This window comes from Petromyzon marinus, chromosome 66, assembly GCF_048934315.1.
Source record: "Petromyzon marinus isolate PM22_M1 ecotype Great Lakes invasive population chromosome 66, UKy_Petmar_22M1.pri1.0, whole genome shotgun sequence".
Lineage (NCBI taxonomy): Eukaryota > Metazoa > Chordata > Hyperoartia > Petromyzontiformes > Petromyzontidae > Petromyzon > Petromyzon marinus.
In genome coordinates, this window is record NC_133732.1 from 2,325,530 (window position 1) to 2,342,574 (window position 17,045).

Consider the following 17,045-nt stretch of genomic DNA (forward strand, 5'->3'; position numbering starts at 1 on the left):
CTCGCCTTACCGCACATGACTGCCCCTGTATAGCCTGTAATAGACTGTAGGGGCAAGAGCTGTTCGCGAGCACGTATGAAGGCCGGCATGGCACATGAGGGGGTGGGTGGTCAGCACCACTCCCGGTCGCCTTTGTCTCCCCAGCAGCGATGATTTTATGTCCCAGGTACTCATTTGAGACTGAGGCGACTTCGCGGAGGCTCAGGGCCAGTTTAGATTCTCGAAATAGCCAATGTTGGCCGTGATTTGAACTCGGGTCGTCGGGTTCGCAGCGTGGCGTAGAGCTAACCGCTACACTATCGCGCTCTCACGCGCTCACTTTGACAGCAACACAGAGAACACGTGATGGAGTTAGTGTGACCCTGTCCGCTTATTGCATTTCTCGATTTGGAACCAAAACACGCACGCGCGTGCGTGCGTTTGTGTGTGATATCTCACCCTCGCCACTACTGCTATCATCATCACCATCTGCCAGGGACTATCCGCTGCTGGATGAAGGCCTCTGTAATCAGCCGCCGCCACCTCTTTCCATGCTGTGACACGTGTGTATGCACGTTCAACTTATTTCGCACCATGCGTAGTCAACCGTGCTAATCGAAGGTGCGGGGGAAGGAAACTTTCACACACACACGCACGTGTGCTTGCACGTGCACAACAACAACCGCCTTTCGCCACTAAGCGGCGGTGACATCACCACCGCGCTCGCGCCAGGCTATGTGCACCTTGAGGCCACGTGAAATTTCGAACTCCCGCTGGCAGGTGATCACGGGGCAGATCCAGTGGGTGCCATGGGTCGACTAACTGAGATGACTGGCTGATGCACCATCTGTGCCCTTTTATGTGCAAGCTTCTTGTGTTTGAGCCACCCAGTGCTCCGCGTGTTGTTGTGAGCATCGCTCCTCTGCCCTCCGTTGTTGCTGGAGTGCAATTGCCCAATAGCATTCTTAACAAGCCTCCTCCTTAGATGCCCATCTTGACACCGCTGGTACCAGCCATCGGCAAGTCCACTCAGCTCCGCATCCTCTTGTACCACATGACTCGATCTCTTTTTTCACCTTTGCCACGCCGTTTAGCCTCCTCTATCCGGCCGAATAAAAGCTGTTTAGGCATTTGGTGGCTGGGCATGCGGGCTACATGAACCAGCTAATGCAGCCTTGCGTGCCAGAAGAGCTCACCGATGGATTTTTTCCAGATCTTTAAAGATTTTTTGTGAGTTCCTCACACAATCCACTCTGTTTAAACCCAGGATGGATCATAGGCAGGTCAGCCTTATGTTTCTAACCTGGCAAGATGTTCCGTAAGGGGGGGTCCACGTTTCGCAAGCGTAAAGAAGGGATGGCATGACTGGCCGAGCCGATGGGAAGGTTCGTGTGGAGCAACAGACCAGGTAGCTTCCACAGAACATTACATAACCAATGAAAAGATAATGCCGCTCGACTGATTCAGAGTGAGACATCTGCTGTGAATCCGAAGCTGGTCATGTGCTCACTGCCCAGGTATGGGAAACTCTCCACTCTCTCCACAACTGCCCCATCAACAATTGCGAGCTGTGGGGGTGAATTGTCCAATTGCACAAAATAGCCAGGCAGGTGCCTAGTTTTGGTGGGGCTGATGGTAAGGCCCCACCTCTTAGTGGCAAGCTCCAAATTAAGCAGCAGCGCCTCCAACTCCTTCTCTGAGTAAGCAGAAATCACCAGATCATCGGAATACATAACATGGTTGACCAGTAGGGAGCCATCCCTTGACCTCACGTGGGCATCGATCAGCCTCCCATTGTATCTGTACCAGAGAGAAATTCCTCCGGTACGGCCATCGTTGGCATCACAAACTACGTGGTAGAAATAGATGTTAAATAATGTTAGAACCAGAGGACATTCCTGTCATACCCCAAGGTGAACAGCGAAAAGCTCCGACTCCTGGCCACGTAGTTTTACTAGGGCCTGCCCACATTCATGAAGACCTTTAATAATTTTGAGCAGAGAGTCACGGACTTCAAAAGCATAGAAGAACAACTGAGAGCCCAGGCCTACTGATAGTATCATAGGCCTTGACCAGGTCAATTAAGGAGAGATGTAGGTTTTGTTGGAATACCCTACACCTCTGTTGTAGCAGACGGACAGAAAATATAGCATCTGTGCATACGGCCCTTTCCTGAAACCACATTGGGCTCCACAAGCCTCACCTCAGCATGCCTGGCTGATTAATCCTTGCCAGGACCTCTCCCGCAACACTGAAGAGGGAATTGCCCCTGTAGGGCATCCTTCCAATCCTGCAGAACCCGTCAGCTTGTCCAGACTGTTATTATGATGTCATGTAAGTTTTCTCACAAACGCCACCATCCCTCAGAATTTCGCTTGGGAGATCATCTCTGGCTGGTGCTTTTCTTGTTCTCAGATTTTGGATCACCTTCTGTACTTCTTCAACAGATAGCACCTTAGCCAGCCACTCACAGGAGATGACTTCTTCTATACTCTTTGGTTCTTTCGGTAAAGTTACGTAGGTGGAAATAAAACAAAATAAATAACGACGTTTCGATCTCAACACATGCAATCGTCATCAGGTGAATATCTGATGACTATTGCTCGTGATTTTACCTAAATAACCAAACAGTATTTATTCCTGCAGTCACGAAAGCATCAAATCAAGATGACTACTTCTTCCAATATCTGAGGCACGACAGCCTCAGCATGGTCATTCCTATTTTTCCCGATGATGTTTTCCAGGCTGAGGGACTTACCCTCCCCTAAGACCTCACAGAAATGCTCAGCAAATCTACAAACCTGTTCCTGGGGGTCGTAGATCATATCACCTTTTTTCCCTGTTGCAAATATTGTGATTTAAAAAATATAATAAATAAAAAATAGGTAAAATTATGAAATAAAAATGTACTATTGGCTCTCTCGTTGTCTCGGGCTATGTTTCACCAATCGTGATAATGCCAATGATTCTTGCTTCAACATGTACGATTCTTGCTTTAACGTTATTGGTTCTTCGCTTTAACAATTACCTGTGCAATTGTGTCAGGTCTTGGGATTCAGATCTCACCGCAGGATACAGTTCGTTATTAGGACAATGATGCACGAGTTTAGGAAAGAAGCACACAGAAACCTGTTTTTAATCTAAGTAACTTTAATGTCAACTTCCCCGAACACATTATCATCAAAACACCAACAATATTGCCCATGCAAATGTAGTGTATCAGAGCCGACTGGCGACTAGAAGTAGCAATTGCGGGTGTTTCCACCCAAGGGGAAGAACTGGGTCAAGGGTCATGGAAGCGATCCATGTTTGAGCTCTCAGAACCAGCTAGAAGGTTCGAGAAGGGGGGCGTGGCCAGGGCGTGGCCAGATCCCGCTGGAAGTATAAAAGGGGGCGAGAGAGGGAGCTCGGGGCTGTCCGTGGGAATCAGGGTCGTCTCGCCGTGGAAGTCGTCCTCGTCGTCGACGTCGTCGCTGCTGTCATCTTTGTCATCGCCCGACGCCGCCACTGCTGGATAGTCAGCCAGCTATGCAGTCAGTTAGCGTCGTCGAGCTGGGTGGTCAGGTTAAATTTCCCACACTAACACAGCCACCTCGCACGCCGAGCTCGACATTGCTGCTCTGCGATCTGCCATTAACATTCTAATATCTTACATTAACATAGCCGCCTCCGCTCCCTCATTGTGGAGGCCACTGTCCGGTCACATTAACATAACTAGCCCTGCCCACTTCGTTTATGACCCTTGGGCTACACCCATTTCAAACCTTTTAAAACAGTCTGCATCAGCATCTTTCCCCCTCTCTCCTCCACCTGATCACGATTGCTTGTGTTGTGATCAAAAAACATTATTTTTCTTTCAACCGATCTTCGTGACTTTTCCGAAAGACCCAATAATATTAATTCCTGAAGTCACGAAAGCTTTAAGTCAAGATTTCTGCCAAATAGTCACTATGAAAACCTTTTGCTCCTGGGCTGCACCGCCATATAACAGCACATTCTATCATCAAGCTAACGTTTAATACCATAATGTTGGAAAATATTCCTTCACGGTGGTGGTCAATCCAAACATTATAACTTTTCAAGCAAAGGCTTGTGAGTAAGTAACCTCTACGATGCCCGTCTCCTTTGTGTTCGGGACGCTGCTAAAGCAGCAGGGGGTGCGCCTTTTGCCCTTGTTGTTTCAAGGGAGGAGTTCACAGGCCTCAGTTACTGGGTGTTTTTTTAGAACATGCTAAATCCATATATATGTAAAAAGATAACTATTACGTGAAAAGTAGGCGATATCACTCTTCATATAATTTCTTGAAAATGGCATATACAACACCCTAATGATGGTGATAGGTGTGGCACTAGAAGTTACTTCTTCATGGAGTTGAACAGTTATTTGTGATCGGGTATTACTGAGGCAGACTCCATCTCCTCAGCAACCCGTGACCAACACCCATCTTTGCAGCGCTGTATGGTTCTCCAAATCTATGAGAGAAGGCTGTGGTAAGCCTCCTCATTCTCTCAGCCAGCCTGAACACCTCCTCTGTCCGCCAGGGTCTCTGGGGAGATTTGGACAGTGCAGCCAAAGCAGCCATTGCAGCTGCATGAGCCACAGTCCAATAACTCGCCCATTTCCCCTCGGCATCAGGAATGGTGGAAGGTCCAAACCCCAGCTACAAGTGATCATGAAATTCTCACTTGCAACTTTCATGAGATAGCTGAGACCAGGCCGCTCTTTGTTCGAATAGGTCCCTGGATGTACACCCACTACCGGAGTGGAAGAATAGCATGCACATCTTAGAAATGATAAGCCGATGGTCAGTGGGCAGATCAGCCTCACGTTTGGGCCTGGTGTCAAGGAAATGGGCGCGTATCCACTTTTCCATCATTATGTAGTCCAGCAGATGTTCTTGATTGGACCCGGTATGCATCCATGATGCTGTGTGAATGCACCGATGCTGGAACAGCATGTTGGTAATTACAAGCCCATGGGCTGCACAAAAAAATAGCAGCCTCCAACCGTTGTTTTTTAGATGATCTGTCCGATGACTTCCAATCACTCCAGACCAGGTGCCAGCATCATGACCCACTCGTGACTCAAAGCCACCTAACAAGAAGACTATATCTCAAGGGGTCACTTTAGCTAGCACCTGTAACAGGAGGTCTGTAAAGGCATCTGATTCATCGGCCTTGCCTGCATCCCTCCACTGATGTTCATCTTTGGTGGGGGCATAAATAACCACGACCACCATACCTTGCCTTTGATTGAAGGGAAGGAGAGCTCACAGTGGCCTGGGGCTTCCAGTTTCCCACACCTCACCTCTATGCTCCCATACCCCCTACATTCTTTTGTTCAGAAGAAAATGCACTCCCTGTTGTTTGGCAGTCTTCTGCCCCGAGTAGAGGACTGTCCACCCCTCATAGTGGCTGGAGCCAGTCCACCGGACCTCCTGAATGCCGCAGAGATCCAGGTGGTACCAGTCCAGCTCCCGACAGAGGAGTGGCAGCCTTTCCTCCGCAGTGAGCGTTTGAACATTCCACGTGGCCACTCGCAATTGCTTCTTGCTGTTTCTGGAGGAACCCCAATGGTAATGATTCAGACCTCTGGCTCCAACAAATTGGGTTTGGCCAGGAGTTGTCATAGATACTTTTCCCCCCGGGACCTCCGGAACAAGATTAGTTAGATTTTTTACATGTATTTTAGTGGTATATGTATTGTATCATCCCCTCACACCCGTCCAAAACCCTGGTTTTGGACCTATGGTGGCTACAACCACCATTAACGGGTATCGGCAATTTTGGAATTGTCCTTTCCTGGATGGCATTGCTCACATCCACCACAGCGTTACCATCTGGCACCAGTGAGGAGATAGGTGGTGGTTTTTGCTGGAAACATGAACATGCACACACATGTACACACACAGGAACAAAGAAACATACAGATACATACACATGCACATATCATATATATACACACAACACATGAACATGCACACAACAACACCAACCGCCATTCGCCACTAAGTGACGGTGATGTCACCACGACGCTTGTGCCAGGCTATGTGCACCTTGAGGCCACGTGAAGTGTCGAACGCCTGCTGGCAGGAGGTCATGGGGCAGACCCAGCAGGTGCCACGGGTTGACTGACTGAGACGACTGGCTGATGCCCCCTACTATGCCAACTTGCTGTGATTTAGCCACCCGGTGCTTCGCTCGATATTGTGAGCATCGGTCCTGCACCCTCCGTTGTTGCAAGAGGGTGATTGTCTCCACTGCCCAGTAGCGTCCTTCACAAGCCTCCTCCACAGAGGCCGATCTTGACACCGCTGGTACCAGTCATCGGCAAGTCCACTCAGCTCCGCGTCCTCCTGTACCACATCACTCCATCTTTTCTCTAGCCCATGCCACGCCTGTTTACCCCCCTCTATCCGGCCGAACAAAAGCTGTTAAGGCATGCGGTGACTGGGCATGCAGGCTACATGGCCCAGCCAACGTAGCCTTGCCTGCCGGAGGAGCTCACCGATGGGACTTTGTCCACATCTTTCAAAGATTTTTGAGCTCCTTACACAATCCAGCCTGGTTCAACCCAGGATGGATCGTAAGCAGGCCAGCCTAAATATTTATCACGGGCGAAGATGTTCCATTAGGGGTGTTCACGTTTCGCAAGCATGGAAAAGGGAGGGAATGACTGTGGCCGAGAAGACCTGAAGCTTTGTGCGGAGCGACAGACCAGGTAGCTTCCACACAGCGTTATGCAACCGATTAAAATATATTGCCGCTCGACTGATTCGGAGTGAGACCTCTGCTGCTAAACAAGAGCCGGTCATGAGCACACTCGCCAGGTATGGGAAACTTTCCACTCTCTCCACAACTACCCCATCACCGATTGGGAGTTGTGGCCGTGGAGTGTCCGATGGTACAAAATACCCAGGCAGTTGCTTAGTATTGGTGGGGCTGATTGTAAGGCCCCACCTCTTAGCGGCAAGCTCCAGATTAAGCAGCAGTGTCTCCAACTCCTCCTCTGAATGAGCAGCAATTACCAAATCATCGGCATACATAACGTGGTTGACCAACAGGGAGCCATCCCTTGACCGCACCCGGGCATCGATCAGCCTCCCATTGCATCTTTACCAAGTTTAAATTTCTCCGGTACAGCTATTGAAGGCTTCATGAACTGCGTGTTCAAAATAGATGTTGAATAATGTGGGAGTGAGAGGACATCCTTGTCGCACCCATGACTATGTAGTCGACCTCGACGGTGAATTTGCATATCCTGGGCTTCTGGTGCGTTGCCTCGTCACCCAGGAGTGGAGGCGTGCGTCAGGGTTGTTGTGAACGTTCCTCGCGGTGGTCTCTATCTGTTTAAGTCGATGCGGTGTTCCGTCATTGTCGACACGCGGGGTCGTTGGGTGAAGTCGGTGAACTGCAGGGTTTTGTACTCGCGTGCTATTACAGTCGCTGAGAGTTTTAAGAGTTGGTTGTACTTGGTTGTCAATGAAGTATTATCCGCCACAGTTTGTTCACGTCCTTGTGCATAACGAACCAAGGCATAATCAATACATTCCAAATCTTGTTAAAATGATCAGAATTCCAGATCAAGCTATTGTCCTTCTTTCTGTTGCCGTGAAATAAAAAAATTGAGGAATTGCACGGGAGAGAAAATGGATCCGAACTCCTCTCTCTCCCTTGTTAGAAATGAGCAACCCTCACAGCTATCAGCTGGAATTGAAATATTTCCTCCTTCACTGCCGATGCCGGATGGGAAAATTGCTGAGGTTTCAGGACTTTTTCAGTTGGTGCAAGCTGCTATGCCTCTCTGCGTTGTCTAACCGATTAATATATCGCCCAGACACCCTGGAGGACAAGGAGAAAGGTGGCTGAGAAAAGTGCCGGGCCTATTTTTCCTCTGGTGAGAAAATTTCCCTTCCGAAAATTAGCAGTCATTACCACAGCATTGGGCAAGCCGAGCACATTTGCAGATTTTTGCTGGGTATTTTTCCGAGATATTGCCCAAAAGCTTTGTTTAATACGTGGGGGGGGGGGGGGGTGGGTGCATGCGTGTGCGTGTGAGTGAATGTGTTCCCAATCTGTTTTCTCAGATGCGCTGATGGAAACAAAAACGATTCACTCAGGGTACAGGAAAAAGCCGCTGAACACGGCGTCTCTGTGCACGTTGAAGAACAAATTAATGTACGGAGCCTCCAACTCCAGCCAAACCTCGTCTCCGGCCTTGAGACTCAGCACGACGCTGCCGCTTATTGCGTCGTATTTTTCACCGCACACCTTAGAGATGACCTTCCCGTTTTTCATGATCATAACCACGAGATAGTGTTCTTGGGAATGCGCGGACAGCGTGAAATAGTAGACGCCTGGGTGGGCGCAGGTGAACTTCCCCGTACCGGGGTTGTAGTGGCCCTGCGGGTTGGTGATGATGACGTTGAACGTCACGGGGGAGCCGGCCGCCGGCGTGTAAGCGTCCACCTTCGCGGAGAAGGCCGACCTGGGCCCCACGCCGCTCTCTCCCCGCTCGCCTTTCTCGCCTCTTTCGCCCTGCTCACCTGGGACTCCCGAAGTCCCCACGCGCCCCGGTTGGCCAAGAGGGCCCAGCTTTCCCGGCAGACCTAGGTGGACCACACGGTCCAAACGCATCGGTGCTCACGAACAGCACTTGCGACAACAGTTTGATAAGGCTATATAGAGGATCTTTGATTTTTGTGTGTTTATCCCAACAATTGAGTCGTGTCCTGTGACAAATGTCTTTGTTTTTTTACAGGAAAACCTTGCACGACGTGTCTGTATGGAACACGTGTTTCAGCTCTACATGGTGTACTGAGTAAGTTCTGTTTTCCAGAATATGTGGGTCATGTTCTGGCTATACACGGTGTACCTAATGAGGTATATTTTCCAGAGCATAGGGTGATGTTACAGCTATACACGGTATACCGAGTGAGCTCTAATTTCCAAAACATGAAGATACATAGAGACCCATGACTAAACTTGGAACTAAACTATTTGTTATTTTACCAGGTGTAAGGTCCACTGAGCTGCTGTGTTGCCATTTTTTCAGAAGCGACCTGCCTGTCGACAATGAAAAGGCTGATATCATCACGTGGCATTTTGTAGCAGCCAAATACTCTGAAGTCTAAACGTTGAAGGGAAAACGAGAGGACCCGAAGAAAAAATTACATGACCACGGAGAGAACATGCAAACACCGAATTAACATCAGGAATTGTCAGGGTTGTGATCGAATCGACGACCTCCTGTGTACCAGACGAGGGAGTTAACATCTCCAAGCTACCGCAGTGAAATAAATAGAGCAGTGAGCTCGGTTATTTCCTACCTCGATTATATTGAGTTGCTTGGCCCCTTCTCGTGTCTTTTAACTTCACGTAAAAATAATAAGAGAAGTGATGAATCGCTCTGTGACACATGCAGCCTGTCGGTGGCTAGATCTTAACTACCTCACTTGGTTTACAGGACGTCGTGTGCTTGATCACAATCCTGACACCTGCTGTTTATTTGGAGTTTGCATGCGTCTCTCCCCGTGGTTGCGTGGATTTTTCACCGGATCCTCCGAATTTTCTTCCTTCCATACTTAGAAATTTATTTAGTTGACTAAATGTCCACGTGATGAAAAGCCCGCTTCATCGAGCTATCATTACGTGTGGCCAGGTCGCTTCTGACCAAGAGCTACATTTGTAGTGTGGTGTTTATTCACATGGAAAACTTCGTCATTTTTTCCTGTGTTACTTTATTCACAGAATCCCACACAGATGCTCCTCACGTTCAACAACACGCACTCCTGTAGCGAACTCTTGCTTTTTTCCTCCGCTAGCCTGCTACTTCGAGCTTACTCTCTCTTGCTCCACTAGCCTGTTACTCCCCGCTCTCCTAACCTGTCACAGACATTCTAATTGTATACTCTGCTAGCTTCTAACCCCTTTAGCCTATCACACTCAGGCTAAAGATTCTGCTCGCCTCTCCTCTGCTAGCGTGTCTTGCCCGTGCTCACCAGCGGGGGCTCAGCCATCACCGCTGGGGAGGACGAGGTGTGGAGGGCAAGGTCCCAGACTTCTCTTGAATACTGTACACTGCTTCATCTCCAACCAACTCAACCCCGTTGCTTCACACGTTCCCCTTTAATCTCCCTCCTCATTAAGTGCCCTCAGATGGCCCTCATTAAGCCGGCGTCCTCTGGCGTCCTCTTGAAAGTGTTCTCCCCCTTATCTCCACTGTCTCGCGCCTCCGTGGTGCCTACCCCGCGTTTGCATTTGCAGCCAGCCAATCGCTGCCTTGTTCACTAATTTCTGGCGTCTCTCTGTCTGCTGTCACCCAGGCCACGCGCCTGCACCTGCTCGTCCTGAGGTGACCTCACTGTCTGCAACCCGTACATAAATGCAAATGCTGTTTGCAAACTCTGCGCACGTTATGCCACTACACATAGCTCAGTGAGGATTACTTGGTAATCAAATAAGTATATGGAATCAGCTGCTAGGAGAACACGAGTCAGTGTCACAGTCCCACCTGGGTCCCCAGTCAAGCCTCGAGCCCCGACGTCTCCCTTGGCTCCGGGTGCTCCGGTAGCGCCTGCGAGAAGAACAAAGCATGGCTCGTCCACTCCTCAAGCCACTCTCAATTCACTCCACTCCCCTCCACGCACTCTCCTGCCTCTCCCCTCTCACCTCACTCTACTCCACACGAACCACTCTCCTACGTGAATGAGCGAGTGAACGATTGAGTGAATGAGTGAGTGAACTATTGAGTGAGTGAACGTGTGAGCGAATGAGTGAGCGGGTGAACGATTGAGCGAACGAGTGAGTGAATGAATGAGCGAGTGAACGAGTGCGCGAGCGAGTGATCGCGTCGCACCACGAGCGCACCGTGGGGAGTCTCTGGGACCCGACCCCTCACCGTCTCTGCCGTCCCTCCCAGGGGCCCCAGGAGTCCCGTGCTGCCCTGGGGCTCCGGGCTGCCCGGGGATCCCGTTGATGCCCGCGCAGATGGTCCTCTCCTGCTGGGCTCCCACCACCACCACCAGCAGCAGCAGCAACAGCGGCAGGGCCGAGATGGACATCTGGGGACAGCAGTGGCGAGATGTTAACTAGCTTGCCCGGTATACAGGATGGATCTAAACTACGAACTATTATTTTATCTTACCAAGTGAATTACAAATGAGCTGCTATATAGTCGCTCTTTTTTTCACAAGCGCACTGCCCCTCACAAATGAAAGTTCAATGATGTAGTGTTATCATCGTCACGTGAAAATGTACTCGTCTCTGTGCGAGTCTGTGGGTCATTGTGTGAGTCTGCTCGTCTCTATGTGAGTTTATGGGTCTCTTTGTGAGTCTATGGGTCTTTCTGTGAGTCTGTGGGTCTCTGTTTGAGTCTATGGGTCTCTTTGTGAGTCTAAGGTCGTTTTGTGAGTCTATGGCTCTCTGTGTGAGTCTGTGCGACTGGTTGAGGAGTTTATGGCCTTTGCGTGAGTCTGTGGGTCTATGTGTGAGTTAACTCGTCTTTATGTGAGTCTACGGGTCTCTGTGTGCGACTTTGAATTTTTGTGTGCGTCTATAGGTCTGTGTGAGTCTACGGGTCCCTGTGTGAGTCTGTGGGTGTATGTGTGATGAGTCTATGGGTCTCCCAGTGAGTCTATGGGTTTCTGTGTCAAGCTATGGATCTCTGTGTGCATCTATGGGTCTGTGTGAGTCTGGGGGTCTATGTGAGTTTGTGGGTCTATGTGTGAGTTTACTCGTCTCTATGTGAGTCTATGGGTCTTTTTGTGAGTCTATGGGTCAGCGTGTGATGATTCTTTGGGTCTGGTGTGATGATTCTATGGATCTCTGTGTGAGTCTTTATACTTACGGTACGCTGAATTTTCTTTCGGACCACCGTATGTAGCAGCTGAGCGTCCTGCTAATCGGAGGTTGTCGGTGCTCAGCGTTCGTCACCAAGTCACTGGAATCCTCTCCCCCGTCTCCTCTTTTAAACATTACTTGAGTCACGTGGTCCTCTATTTCTAACTTGGTCCAGACCTCCCACATGTGACGTCACAGTCAACACGCACGAGCACAAACAAGAAAGACAAAGATCCCTCGTGTAGCCTTTAACAGACTGCCGGGGTCAAGTGGCTGTTAGAGCGAGAAGTAGCAGCGCCTATGAAGGCCGGCACTGTGGCACACGAGGGGGTGGGTGGCCAGCACTACCACGCCCACCCGCCTTCATCTCCCTTAGTGGTGATATTTAGCAGTGACGTGCGGTGAGGTCAATGGGTGGGGAGGCACTGGCTAGTATCAGTGCCAGATCTCCAAACTGAGGGGTGGAGTGTCCTCACTGAGGGCGTGTGTCCTCACTGAGGGGGGCGTATCCTCACCGAGGGGGCGTGCCCTCAATGAGGAGGGCGTGTCCTTAGTGAGGGGGCGTGTCATCATTGAGGGGGGCGTGTCTGACACGTCCCCCTCAGTGAGGCAGATGTGATAGCTGCCTCCCCTGGTGCTTTTTCAATGCAGTTTCATGACGAGACCAGCGAGCCTAAATATCTTTATACACATAATACATGAAATAAGTTACCTGGACTATGGAAGGTTACATACAATGAAGGGGTCTACAAACATTACATTGGTGACATACTGAGATAGTAACAGGCATGCGCTTATTGCCTGCGCTCCATCCAGTTTCTGAGGGGTTGCGCAATCAGAGGGGAGGCTGAGCTCGTCGCTGCCTCACATCTCGTCTCTTCCTGCATTTGCAGCAGAGCTCAGCAAAATTGGCGATTATAACTATAAAAATTATTGGCTTCATACAGAAATTATATTTATAACACAGATCAGTGTGGAAATCATATTATTTATTCTATTTCATGATTTTTTTGTACTTGAAGTGAAGCTATTTTCATTGCAGTTTGACAGGTGAGGCTCTGACTCCCCTGCCTCGCCTTACCGCACATGACTGCCCCTGTATAGCCTGTAATAGACTGTAGGGGCAAGAGCTGTTCGCGAGCACGTATGAAGGCCGGCATGGCACATGAGGGGGTGGGTGGTCAGCACCACTCCCGGTCGCCTTTGTCTCCCCAGCAGCGATGATTTTATGTCCCAGGTACTCATTTGAGACTGAGGCGACTTCGCGGAGGCTCAGGGCCAGTTTAGATTCTCGAAATAGCCAATGTTGGCCGTGATTTGAACTCGGTTCGTCGGGTTCGCAGCGTGGCGTAGAGCTAACCGCTACACTATCGCGCTCTCACGCGCTCACTTTGACAGCAACACAGAGAACACGTGATGGAGTTAGTGTGACCCTGTCCGCTTATTGCATTTCTCGATTTGGAACCAAAACACGCACGCGCGTGCGTGCGTTTGTGTGTGATATCTCACCCTCGCCACTACTGCTATCATCATCACCATCTGCCAGGGACTATCCGCTGCTGGATGAAGGCCTCTGTAATCAGCCGCCGCCACCTCTTTCCATGCTGTGACACGTGTGTATGCACGTTCAACTTATTTCGCACCATGCGTAGTCAACCGTGCTAATCGAAGGTGCGGGGGAAGGAAACTTTCACACACACACACGTGTGCTTGCACGTGCACAACAACAACCGCCTTTCGCCACTAAGCGGCGGTGACATCACCACCGCGCTCGCGCCAGGCTATGTGCACCTTGAGGCCACGTGAAATTTCGAACTCCCGCTGGCAGGTGATCACGGGGCAGATCCAGTGGGTGCCATGGGTCGACTAACTGAGATGACTGGCTGATGCACCATCTGTGCCCTTTTATGTGCAAGCTTCTTGTGTTTGAGCCACCCAGTGCTCCGCGTGTTGTTGTGAGCATCGCTCCTCTGCCCTCCGTTGTTGCTGGAGTGCAATTGCCCAATAGCATTCTTAACAAGCCTCCTCCTTAGATGCCCATCTTGACACCGCTGGTACCAGCCATCGGCAAGTCCACTCAGCTCCGCATCCTCTTGTACCACATGACTCGATCTCTTTTTTCACCTTTGCCACGCCGTTTAGCCTCCTCTATCCGGCCGAATAAAAGCTGTTTAGGCATTTGGTGGCTGGGCATGCGGGCTACATGAACCAGCTAATGCAGCCTTGCGTGCCAGAAGAGCTCACCGATGGATTTTTTCCAGATCTTTAAAGATTTTTTGTGAGCTCCTCACACAATCCACCCTGTTTAAACCCAGGATGGATCATAGGCAGGTCAGCCTTATGTTTCTAACCTGGCAAGATGTTCCGTAAGGGGGGGTTCACGTTTCGCAAGCGTAAAGAAGGGATGGCATGACTGGCCGAGCCGATGGGAAGGTTCGTGTGGAGCAACAGACCAGGTAGCTTCCACAGAACATTACATAACCAATGAAAAGATAATGCCGCTCGACTGATTCAGAGTGAGACATCTGCTGTGAATCCGAAGCTGGTCATGTGCTCACTGCCCAGGTATGGGAAACTCTCCACTCTCTCCACAACTGCCCCATCAACAATTGCGAGCTGTGGGGGTGAATTGTCCAATTGCACAAAATAGCCAGGCAGGTGCCTAGTTTTGGTGGGGCTGATGGTAAGGCCCCACCTCTTAGTGGCAAGCTCCAAATTAAGCAGCAGCGCCTCCAACTCCTTCTCTGAGTAAGCAGAAATCACCAGATCATCGGAATACATAACATGGTTGACCAGTAGGGAGCCATCCCTTGACCTCACGTGGGCATCGATCAGCCTCCCATTGTATCTGTACCAGAGAGAAATTCCTCCGGTACGGCCATCGTTGGCATCACAAACTACGTGGTAGAAATAGATGTTAAATAATGTTAGAACCAGAGGACATTCCTGTCATACCCCAAGGTGAACAGCGAAAAGCTCCGACTCCTGGCCACGTAGTTTTACTAGGGCCTGCCCACATTCATGAAGACCTTTAATAATTTTGAGCAGAGAGTCACGGACTTCAAAAGCATAGAAGAACAACTGAGAGCCCAGGCCTACTGATAGTATCATAGGCCTTGACCAGGTCAATTAAGGAGAGATGTAGGTTTTGTTGGAATACCCTACACCTCTGTTGTAGCAGACGGACAGAAAATATAGCATCTGTGCATACGGCCCTTTCCTGAAACCACATTGGGCTCCACAAGCCTCACCTCAGCATGCCTGGCTGATTAATCCTTGCCAGGACCTCTCCCGCAACACTGAAGAGGGAATTGCCCCTGTAGGGCATCCTTCCAATCCTGCAGAACCCGTCAGCTTGTCCAGACTGTTATTATGATGTCATGTAAGTTTTCTCACAAACGCCACCATCCCTCAGAATTTCGCTTGGGAGATCATCTCTGGCTGGTGCTTTTCTTGTTCTCAGATTTTGGATCACCTTCTGTACTTCTTCAACAGATAGCACCTTAGCCAGCCACTCACAGGAGATGACTTCTTCTATACTCTTTGGTTCTTTCGGTAAAGTTACGTAGGTGGAAATAAAACAAAATAAATAACGACGTTTCGATCTCAACACATGCAATCGTCATCAGGTGAATATCTGATGACTATTGCTCGTGATTTTACCTAAATAACCAAACAGTATTTATTCCTGCAGTCACGAAAGCATCAAATCAAGATGACTACTTCTTCCAATATCTGAGGCACGACAGCCTCAGCATGGTCATTCCTATTTTTCCCGATGATGTTTTCCAGGCTGAGGGACTTACCCTCCCCTAAGACCTCACAGAAATGCTCAGCAAATCTACAAACCTGTTCCTGGGGGTCGTAGATCATATCACCTTTTTTCCCTGTTGCTAATATTGTGATTTAAAAAATATAATAAATAAAAAATAGGTAAAATTATGAAATAAAAATGTACTATTGGCTCTCTCGTTGTCTCGGGCTATGTTTCACCAATCGTGATAATGCCAATGATTCTTGCTTCAACATGTACGATTCTTGCTTTAACGTTATTGGTTCTTCGCTTTAACAATTACCTGTGCAATTGTGTCAGGTCTTGGGATTCAGATCTCACCGCAGGATACAGTTCGTTATTACGACAATGATGCACGAGTTTAGGAAAGAAGCACACAGAAACCTGTTTTTAATCTAAGTAACTTTAATGTCAACTTCCCCGAACACATTATCATCAAAACACCAACAATATTGCCCATGCAAATGTAGTGTATCAGAGCCGACTGGCGACTAGAAGTAGCAATTGCGGGTGTTTCCACCCAAGGGGAAGAACTGGGTCAAGGGTCATGGAAGCGATCCATGTTTGAGCTCTCAGAACCAGCTAGAAGGTTCGAGAAGGGGGGCGTGGCCAGGGCGTGGCCAGATCCCGCTGGAAGTATAAAAGGGGGCGAGAGAGGGAGCTCGGGGCTGTCCGTGGGAATCAGGGTCGTCTCGCCGTGGAAGTCGTCCTCGTCGTCGACGTCGTCGCTGCTGTCATCTTTGTCATCGCCCGACGCCGCCACTGCTGGATAGTCAGCCAGCTATGCAGTCAGTTAGCGTCGTCGAGCTGGGTGGTCAGGTTAAATTTCCCACACTAACACAGCCACCTCGCACGCCGAGCTCGACATTGCTGCTCTGCGATCTGCCATTAACATTCTAATATCTTACATTAACATAGCCGCCTCCGCTCCCTCATTGTGGAGGCCACTGTCCGGTCACATTAACATAACTAGCCCTGCCCACTTCGTTTATGACCCTTGGGCTACACCCATTTCAAACCTTTTAAAACAGTCTGCATCAGCAGCTTTCCCCCTCTCTCCTCCACCTGATCACGATTGCTTGTGTTGTGATCAAAAAACATTATTTTTCTTTCAACCGATCTTCGTGACTTTTCCGAAAGACCCAATAATATTAATTCCTGCAGTCACGAAAGCTTTAAGTCAAGATTTCTGCCAAATAGTCACTATGAAAACCTTTTGCTCCTGGGCTGCACCGCCATATAACAGCACATTCTATCATCAAGCTAACGTTTAATACCATAATGTTGGAAAATATTCCTTCACGGTGGTGGTCAATCCAAACATTATAACTTTTCAAGCAAAGGCTTGTGAGTAAGTAACCTCTACGATGCCCGTCTCCTTTGTGTTCGGGACGCTGCTAAAGCAGCAGGGGGTGCGCCTTTTGCCCTTGTT

General features: G+C 49.4%; 1 protein-coding gene across 1 annotated transcript; it reads right to left on the minus strand.

Moving 5' to 3' along the window:
* Positions 1-8,025: 8,025 nt before the first annotated feature.
* LOC142906521 (complement C1q tumor necrosis factor-related protein 5-like) lies at positions 8,026-11,042 on the minus strand. Its single transcript, XM_076054524.1, has 3 exons — positions 10,880-11,042; positions 10,493-10,555; positions 8,026-8,588 (listed from the first exon to the last, which is right to left on the minus strand). Exons 1-3 carry the CDS (start codon positions 11,040-11,042, stop codon positions 8,092-8,094), a joined length of 723 nt encoding a protein of 240 aa, XP_075910639.1. The 3' UTR covers positions 8,026-8,091.
* Positions 11,043-17,045: the final 6,003 nt, after the last annotated feature.